Below are 10266 nucleotides of genomic sequence, written 5' to 3'. Positions count from 1 at the left end.
ATCAAACAAAGTAAGACTTCCTCTTTCAAAATCAAATGTAGTTAACATACTTTTGATTGATTGATTGATTGATCATACTTTATTCATCCCAAGAGAAATTGGGTTATACGGTGGCCCCTAGAGACAAAGCACGTACAAACTCCAAAACACTTACAAAATCCAAAACACGTGCAAAATCCAAAACACATGCAAGCTCCAAAACACTTACAAAATAAAAAACACATGCAAAAGACAAAACACGTACAAAATACAAAAAACATGCAAAATCCAAAACATGTACAAAATACAAAACACGTGCAAACTCCAAAGCACTTACAAAATCCAAAACACGTGCAAACTCCAAAACACTTACAAAATAAAAAACACATGCAAAAGACAAAACACGTATAAAATACAAAACACGTGCAAACTCCAAAACACGTACAAAATCCAAAACACATGCAAACTCCAAAACACGTACAAAATACAAAACACATGCAAAATACAAAACACGTACAAAATACAAAACACGTACAATATACAAAACACGTGCAAAATACAAAACACGTGCAAACTCCAAAACACTTACAAAATACAAAACACATGCAAAATACAAAACACGTACAAAATACAAAACACGTGCAAAATACAAAACACGTACAAAATACAAAACGCGTGCAAAATACAAAACACGTACAAAATACAAAACACGTGCAAACCCCAAAACACATGCAAAATACAAAACACATGCAAAATACAAAACACGTGCAAAATACAAAACACATGCAAAATACAAAACACGTGCAAACCCCAAAACACGCGCAAACTCCAAAACACATGCAAAATCCAAAACACAACGGAAGTGCTCCAGGACGCTAGGGGCAGTGTTGAGCTTTTGTTACCTAGTAACTACACAAGCCAGGAAGTACCAATGACCGGATTTGGGGTCTGCAGCCTTAAAGGCCGCATTTTAAGGCCGATTATGTCACAGCGACACGACAAAGACTGTCCCAATTCAAAGGCTGCTCGAAATGCGGCCCTCAAATGCGTCCTTAATTTCCCTGAATTTTAAGGATGGGTCTGTGTAGCCTTCATGGCCCAACATATCCCAGACTTCATAGCGCGGCGGTGGTTTGGATAATTTTGCCGAAAAAAAACGGCGGAAGCGGAGTGGACGAAGAGTAAACTTCCAGAAGTAAGTACTGAATATTATGTCACTTATTTATGCGCAAATGTTTTTATAATGAAGAACATTAAAACATTACTGTTGGCAACATGTCGGGAAAGTTATGTGACATTAGCGACGTTTGTACTAACTTGGTTTTAAAGCCTTCACTTCAAAATATTCGCCGTTCAATAGCTGACTTTAATCTTACAGAGAATGTGATGATTTTATGCGTAATTAAAGTCAGTCATGTCAGTCAGCTGACGGTTCACTCCTTAAGCTGAAAGAAAGATGCTTTAATCACAGGAGTCACACATGTGTCCACTGTACCATCTGGGAACTCTTCTTGTTTAGCACTCGTAATGACACAAACACTAAATCCTCCTTCTCTGGTGCTGTTTTGTAGCAGTGTGTACACCTGAGACTGTCACCTGTCTGTCTGTCCTGCACTCTCTCTCTGTTTCTTTCTCTCTGATTGTGGAATAAAAGTCTGAACATGTATTTATAAGTCACACTTGTGTTTGAATCCTGCAGCTTATCACACATTTGATTTCTATGTGTGACACCTGCAAGTGTCCAGAGTGAGAACAGACTGAGGGACCCACTGCATTACATCATCTGTGAGGCTTTGCACCCCTGATGATCCACCAGGACAATCTCAGCAGTATGTGAGGAAGAGGAGGAGGAAGAGCCAGCAGCAGCTGACAGATGGAGAGAATAGACAGACTGTTCCCTGTTTGTGAAGGACTGCTAGAAAAGTTTAAAATAACTAATTGTCTGTCCTGAATCAGTCTTATTAGGTAATGTTCAAATAATTTTATCATTCCAGTGTTTCCAGTGTGGGAGAAAGTACTCAGGGCCTTCAAGTTACGCACTATGAAAGGCAGCAACAAGTTTAATGTTCAGAAACCTAAAGTCTGTATCAGCAGCAGAATGGAACTAAAAATAAATGTTTGTTTCAGTTCTATGAAGCTTTGAGTATTTTGGATCAGTAGCACTGCTGTGTTTGTTGCATCATATTGCTGTAATTGTTTATATGCTTTATATATTCTGAGGTAAGTTGATCTATAGTGTTACATCATATTCTATAAGGATGTTATGTGTTTGTATACTTTCTGCCCAGTTTGACCCATTTAGCAGACGTCAGCCTGTTTAAAGCTCTGATATCTATTCTGTATGACTTAAAGCAGTTATGACATGGTCTGATTTTCTCACCCAATAAAGGAATATTTAATACATCAGTCTACTCTTCATTTTATCAGAAACATATATATACTATTATATATTGTACATATATTTATTAGTTTCAGATGTAGCCATTCTTGTATTTTGCTTGTTTACATTATTGTATTTTGCACAACTCTGTTGCTTGTGAAGCTCGCACACAAGAATTTCACTCACATGTGCTGTACCAATGTACCTGCACATGTGATGTGACAATAAAAGTGATTTGATTTGAAACAGCTCACAGCTTGTACATTTTCTTTTTACACATGTATGTAAGCATTTGAGCCAAATTTAGTAATGCCAACATACTGAAGGAACAACATTTGTCTCTTATATATGATACACCTATATATGCACTGTCAATATACATTTTGAACCAGCTGCAGATGTCAGAGTAACAACTGACTGACCCCCACATAAAGTGCGTTACAGTAGTCCACAGGGGAAGAAATAAAAGCATGGATCACGGTTTCAAAGTGCTGCCTAGAAAGAAACGATTTCACTCTTGCCAGTCGCCTTAAATGATAAAAATGGACTGGTCCAACTTAAAACCAAGGGCAGTAACAACAGGTTTAAAATAAACCTCCAGGGGTTCCAAATGAAAAGAAGAGGACTCACAGGGGCCACTGGGTCCAAACACCAACAAATCTGTTTTCTTTTCATTCAAATTTAAAAAGTTTAGAGCCAACCAAGCTTTAATGTCATCTAGGCATGTCAAGAGAGGTTTTATTCAGATGCCATCCTTCGGCTTCAGTGGCAAATAAATTTGGCAGTCATTCCTATATACTTGTCTTTGAGTGAAGATTTAAGGTGGTAAGACATGTAAATAACTGCAACTTGAATCTGTACTGAAGCTCAGTATTTGACAAAGAGTTCATGTTCACTGCTGTAATACCTAATAATGACTAATATAATAACCATAATATTGTCCATATTATATTTACATTACCAAAGTGATATGACTTTAGTCTCATGAACAACATTAGCTAATTGTTATTTACTAGCTAATCTTAAATGACTGTTCAGTACAGAAATGAAGCCCAAAAATCATGTTTTACTGTCCTGTGGTCTCAGCCTCAGATACTTATCAAATCACACAAAGCTCTTGTAGAAACAAACAAACAAATGAAAAAAAATATGTTCTCCTTCATTTCTGTCAAAAAAAGTTGTATGACACGTTTCCAGCTGTTAGTATCATAGTTGCTAGGCAACCTGGGAAGCGCAACGGAGACTAGAGCCCATGTGTTTGCAACAAACTTGCCGTTTATTTTACAAATCGAGCTCAACACTGCCCCTAGCGTCCTGGAGCACTTCCGTTGTGATTTGGAGTTTGCATGTGTTTTGAATTTTGTACGTGTTTTGGATTTTGCACGTGTTTTGGATTTTGTACGTGTTTTGGATTTTGCATGTTTTTGAATTTTGTACGTGTTTTGGATTTTGCATGTGTTTTGGATTTTGTACGTGTTTTGGATTTTGCATGTGTTTTGGATTTTGCATGTGTTTTGAATTTTGTACGTGTTTTGAATTTTGTACGTGTTTTGAATTTTGTACGTGTTTTGGAGTTTGCACGTGTTTTGGAGTTTGCACGTGTTTTGGATTTTGCACGTGTTTTGGATTTTGCACGTGTTTTGGATTTTGTATGTGTTTTGGAGCTTGTACGTGTCTTGGATTTTGTACGTGTTTTGGATTTTGCATGTGTTTTGGAGTTTGCATGTGTTTTGGATTTTGTATGTGTTGAGGAGTTTGTGCGTGCTATTTGGAATTTGTAAGTGTTTTGGAGTTTATACATGCTTTGTCTCTAGGGGCCACCGTACATACATTACACAAACATCACATGGGGAAGACAGGTCAGAGGACTATAACATGGAAAATGCACAACACGAGGAAAGATAAGGAGAAAAAATAACTCCCCCCAGACTGAGCTCCAACAGGGAGATCAGTTTGAGAACAGAAAAAAACACCTCTCTGCACATAGCACATGAAAAAACTCTTAATACACCAAAGAAACACATGGCAAGCAACAGGGATGGGTAAAGGGTGAGAGACAGCCAGTGTAGACAGTGCATCCGGTCCTGCAGCATAAGGCTGGTCTCCTTGATCCACCGTTAGCATCGGAGGGGACGTTTGGAGGGGGAGGGGGGATGAGTGTATATCTGCATGTGTATATATATGTCTCTGTGTGTGTGTGTGTGTGTGTGTGTGTCCAGAGTTCAGCTGAGACAGTGTCCTTCGCCCTGCCAGGCAACGTAAACGCTTTTCATGTTCATGTTCAACAAATAGCTAAGAGAAATTAAAAATGTTCCCCTAACCAAGAGCCAAGAGGGTCTCCAGGTTATTTATTTATTTATTTATTGGAATTTTTGTATTTATTTATTGGAATTTTTGTATTGCTCTCCAAGCGTTGTCTAGTTTATCTTCAATTAAAAATATTTTTCTGGGGTATGGTCGATAGGGGTGGGCAGGAAAAACAAGTAAAAAAAACCCTTTATCAATAAAATGACCCAGATTTGGTATTCACCATTGTGTTCCTCTTGCTTTGTTTAACATCAGAGATACTGGCTGTACATAGAGCGTGTATGTAAATACGTTTTGACTATTTAATTTTCTGCCATACTTATTATACTTATTGAAATTATTTTGAAAGTATAATAGGCCGGAACTAACGACGCGTGTTTGTGTGTACGTCTACGTTTCCGACCGAGCATTTTAAAACAGGAACCAAATGCTGATGCAGACTACAGCACGTTAACTTTTTGGATTATATTTGAGTCTGTAACGTATTTCACTGCACTCACTTTCTCTTAAATCAGTAGCTGTGTTACACACTAAAAGGCGAAGCCGGTGAGAATCAGCAAAAAGGCGAAAACGACTGCGAGAGATCGCGAGTGAGTGAACGATGTGAGGGTGTGTGGGTTGCCAGAATGAGTAGATGTTAAAGTGAAAGTTCAGATTTATATTTTGGCAACGGCACTGAACCAAAGACGATCGCTACTTTTAATCCTTTTTTAACTCCTATTTTTAATCCTTTGCTGTGTCAGAGACAATATATAGAGAAACATGGCACTGAATGGTAATCAGTTGATGAATAACAGCAACGATGGTGGCAAAAGTGGCTTTCAAGAGGAAAAGCTTTTAATAAAAAACGTATTTTAAGCCAAAGACAGCAAACTGTTTGATGATTCGATACTTTTTGTATCCAGGTGACCTTTGAAATTAAAATTCAGACAGCGGTCCAAATTTGCTTCTAAGATTAAAACGTAGTTGTATTCTATTCCTATACTTGTATGTATGTATGTATGTATGTATGTATAAAAAGTATTTTTTGTTCTTGATGCTTATTGATGTTTTTATGTTCACATTTTAATCTCCTAATTTTAAATTGGTATCTAACAAATGAAATGCCAAGATGATCCAAAGGGGAAAAATATAAAGGTTTGATTTGAGAAATTGGGCAGTGATCAGAATGTTTAAAGCTGTAAAGGTGGTCTACAAAAACGGTTATAGACACAGCCATTTACTCCATTCTACTTTGTGTTGTTAGTGCCTGGAAGAATGTCCAGATTCATTTATGACTTCTTGATGTTTTTCTGGCCATATTTCTGCACAGACATTAGTGCTACTGGGTTTGTCTCTGCAGTCATGATTCTGGTGGACCCTGGGCTGTACATCGGCACTGCAGCTAACCTCAACGACCACCAGGAACTGGTCGGTGCGAACATCAGTCACATCCTGTCTGTAGATTCTGTAGACCCCAGCCCACTGTTTCCTGATGATAGAGCCTTTGTTAGGAAGTGGATTGATGTCTTAGATGAAGAGACTTCAGACCTCCTCAGTTACATGGACACCAGTTTCCGGTTCATTAAAGAGGCTGTAGATGGTGGCCGGGCTGCACTGGTTCACTGGTAAGGCAATTTTATATATCAAATCGCAATATTGTGATTTTTAAAAAAATGCTCCTTTTATTTTACTCAAGCTTGTGAAAATATGCAATGTGAAACAATCGTGTTAAGTGTCAAACCGCAAACATGGTTTTGTGTGTGTTTTAGTCAGGCTGGTCGGAGTCGCAGTGCCACCATTGTTACTGCTTATCTAATGAAGAGATACAAACTGGGATTCACTGAGGCTTATCATAGACTAAAGAGTCTCAAACCAGATGTACAGTAAGTTTGTGTTTCACTTTAAAGTACTGTTATTTGTATTTAATGTTTATTAAATCCCCCAGAGATTATATTTCTTACTCCACACATAAAATTTACATTTTTTTTTAAAATTCTCTAAAGCACACTTGCTTGTATGTATGTCTTTTAGGGTCAACAGTGGTTTTGAGGAGCAGTTGTGTCTGTACGAAGCAATGCAGTGTGAGGTGGATACCTCCAGTCCTCTGTACAAACAATACAGACTGACCAAGATCACTGAAAAATACCCTGGTAACCACACACACACATTCTGAGATTATAGTTAAACATTTGAGCACTTCTCATTATTTTTGTTGCGCTTTCTTGTTCTTAAATTATATGTTTTCTTTCTGTATGTGTGCATGTGTTTGAGCAGAGTTACAGAAGGTGCCTAGGGAGGTGTTTGCTGTTGACCCTGCCCACTCCAGCTCCTCTGAAGCATCCTATCGATGCAGGAAGTGCAGGTGAAAAATGGAAGCTGAATGCTTCAAATTACATGTGTCTTTAATATGAATAAGCTGATGGCACACACAAAAACAAAACAGTTTGTTAAGTTGATGATTTTACTTCTTAGCTCAACAGTCCACAGTTTAATTTATGACTCACAGCCGATCATAGCAAACTATTTACAGTGTTGTGAAAAAGTGTTTGCCAACTTCCTGATTTCCTTTTTTTGGTTTTGTTTGTCATACTTAAATGTTTAAAGTAAGCGCAAAATGCATTTTCTAAATGAAGGTGTTCATTTTTAAGAGGAAAACAAATCCAAACGTACAGGGCCCTGTGTGACTGTCAGTCTGGAAAATTCCTACACAACTCTGTAAAAGGCAAAAACACGGAACAGGGGTTAAACTTCCCTGGAGTAGCCAGCCGACCAAAATTACAACCAGAGCGCAGCAATGACCTATTCAAGAGGTCACAAAAGACCCCAGAGGAACATTCAAAGAACTGCAGGTCACATGTACCTCAGTTAAGGTCAGTGTTCATGACTCCACCATAAGTAAGAGACTGGGCAAAAATGGCCTGCATGGCAGAGTCAAAAACCACTGCTGAGCAAAAGGAACAAAAATGCTCATTTCAGTTTTGCCAGAAAACGTCTTGAAGATGCCCAATACTTTTGGGAAAATACTCTATGGACTGACAAGACAAAAGTTGAGCTTTTTGGAAGGTGTGTCCCATTATATTTGGCATAAAAGTAACACAGCATTTCAGAAAAGGAGCAACATTACCAATAAGTAAAAAATGGCGGTGGTAGTGCGATGCTCTGGGGCTGTTTTGCTGCCGCAGGACCTGGAAGACTTCCTGTGGTAAATGGAACCATGAATTCTGTCGTCTACCAAAACATCCTGATGGAGAATGTCCGGGCAGCTGTGCGTGACCTCAAGCTGAAACGCACTTGGGTTTTGCAGCAGTACAATGATCCAAAACACACCAAGTCCACTTTTGAATGGCTTAAGAAAAACAAAATGAAGACTTTGAAGTGGCCTAGTCAAAGTCCTGACTTGAATCCGATTGAGATGCTGTGGAAAAACTGCATCATTGTCTCACCTGATGCAGGAGGAGCTAAGAGGGTCACATCAAAAAGGTTTGCGGACGAAACTGATACCTTCAGTGTGGCTGAATTGCAACAATTCTACAAAGATGAGTGGACCAAAATTCCTCCATGTTGCTGTAAGAGACTCATTGCCAGTTATCGCAAACGCTTGATTGCAGTTGTTGTTGCTAAGGGTGGCCCAACCAGTTATTATGGTTAGGGGGCAATCACTTTTTCACACCAATGTATCCTGGTATTGGTATTAAGTTTGTCTCGAAGTTTGTACATCTTGGATAGGATATGTAATTTCCTAATGTAATCTAAGGAATCCAAGGAACTGAGTGACTCTTCTTCTGAATGGAGAAAAGGAGGTATTCAGCCTGGTGTGTGTGCCAGTTTGAGCTACAGCTTCTGCAGGCAGTAACCTCCACTTTCTCCTTGCAGTCGAACTCTATTTCGTGGCTCCAGTATTCTCAGTCATTTAGTAGGAGAAGGAGCTTCGGCCTTTAGTCACAAAAAGGCCAGTAACCTTACTGGTAAGAAGACATACTGTGAACATTCACTCAATAAATTATTGACAATGTCATTTTTAATTAGTATCTGGGTATTCTTTTTTTCTTTTTTAAATTTCATTGACTTTTTTTCACCCACATGTTCTTTTTTTTATGTTGCAGAGATACAGCTGCCCTAGATTAACAGTATTAATATTAACATATTTCATATTTCTATTAACGGATGCCCCACCTATATTTACAAGCTAGTTAATCAGAAAATATAATTACTGATGTTATCCAGGAATTTTCAAATGAACTTTTTTGCAATAAAGCTGAAAAACAATAGTAAAGCACTTTTTTTTTTCCCCAAGAGATTTAGTTTTAGTTATTTATTTACTTGCATTCCTTAAAACATTCTAGTGGTTGAATGTTGAGCAATGTAATTTATGACTTGTGTGACGGCTCAAATTTTGGCATTAAAATGTGAATTCAGTTTTTTTCATCTAATAAATAATAATATATATATTTTTTAGTTTTAAGCAAGTTTCAGATTGATTTCTAAAATAGATTTTAAGATATTTGTTTTCTTAGTTTTATGACAGATTTGTTATCTCTGATATGATTTTACATTGTGTTGACATGGCTAAACTGAAGAAAGCTTGACTGTTTCAAACTGGCTTCACAGTACATCCATACATCCATAAAAAAGACTACAAAGTAATCGCACTTACTGAACTTGTAATCTTTCGATGTGTTGTTGTTCAGGAGAGGTCCAGTGTACATCATACTTTATTGAGCCAGTGCAATGGATGGAGCAAGCCTTACTTGGAGTGATGGATGGACAGGTAAAAAACTTGTCATCTTTTCTCTTGCATCATTGTTTGTTACCCCCCAACAACTTTTGAGCAAATATGAATGTTTGATATGACCACCTTTTGCTAATTTACAGTTCTTGTTCATTCTCTCTTCCTTTCTTTTATATATTTGTGTGTGTGTAGCTGCTGTGTCCTAAGTGTAACTGTAAGCTGGGCTCATTCAGCTGGTGTGGAGATCAGTGTTCGTGTGGCCGTTGGGTCACTCCCTCCTTCCAGTTGCACCACAACAGAGTGGACGAGATCCGGCAGCTGAACATAATGAAATAACACTTCCTTATAGTCTGTAAGACAGGGAATAATCATCATGCATAAAGACATACTCCAGTTTGTAACATGAAAAAGTGATTCAATTATTATCTGAAATACATAATGTAAATAAATACAAATGTAAATATCATTTATCTAAGAATTGTTGCAGGTACTTTTGTTTCACTGATTAGTATACAACAATACTGTGTGTGTATCTGGGGTTTTTCACCATAAACTAACAAATAAAAAAGAAAATGTCTGCCTTTCACACAAAGAGTGGACCATATGTTTTTGAATTTGAATATTTCATGTTTAAGCTATGAAAGGCGCAATGTGTATCTTAAGCAAATGCACTTATTCGTTATGCTGTGTCCTGACATTGATAATCACCTGCCTCATTCTGTCCTAGTTGAAAGTCTTAAAGTAAACTTTTTATACAGATTAATTGCAGCGTGAGTTATCATGGAATCAATGAGCCCACACTGAAGAAAAACTGATAATTGAAAACATTTACATTTTCTTTATATAGCACCAAATCACAACAATTGACTCAAATTGGTTTATCTTGTAA

General features: G+C 37.7%; 1 protein-coding gene across 4 annotated transcripts; it reads left to right on the top strand.

Annotated features, from left to right (window-relative positions):
- Nucleotides 1-5060: 5060 nt before the first annotated feature.
- On the top strand, nt 5061-9985 carry LOC147309089 (dual specificity protein phosphatase 12-like). Of its 4 annotated transcripts, none has more exons than XM_086272879.1 (8): nt 5061-5256; nt 6009-6273; nt 6418-6531; nt 6680-6798; nt 6923-7010; nt 8522-8613; nt 9337-9416; nt 9570-9985. In XM_086272879.1, the coding sequence occupies exons 2-8, from the start codon at nt 6011-6013 to the stop codon at nt 9711-9713; spliced, it is 900 nt and encodes a 299-aa protein (XP_086129005.1). In that variant the 5' UTR covers nt 5061-5256; nt 6009-6010; the 3' UTR covers nt 9714-9985. The 4 variants fall into 4 exon arrangements, with proteins under 4 accessions (XP_086129005.1, XP_086129004.1, XP_086129006.1 ...); XM_086272878.1 differs by having other exon boundaries at nt 5979-6273; nt 9570-9984; XM_086272880.1 differs by having other exon boundaries at nt 5072-5212; nt 5979-6273; nt 9570-9984.
- The last annotated feature ends 281 nt before the right edge of the window (nt 9986-10266 follow it).

The sequence above is a fragment of the Aulonocara sp. 'chitande type north' Nkhata Bay genome, linkage group LG18, assembly GCF_057382095.1.
Source record: "Aulonocara sp. 'chitande type north' Nkhata Bay isolate Kocher_YH1m ecotype deep benthic linkage group LG18, A_spYH_male_GT1.1, whole genome shotgun sequence".
NCBI classification, from domain to species: domain Eukaryota; kingdom Metazoa; phylum Chordata; class Actinopteri; order Cichliformes; family Cichlidae; genus Aulonocara; species Aulonocara sp. 'chitande type north' Nkhata Bay.
This window is presented reverse-complemented; position numbering and strand designations above follow the sequence as displayed.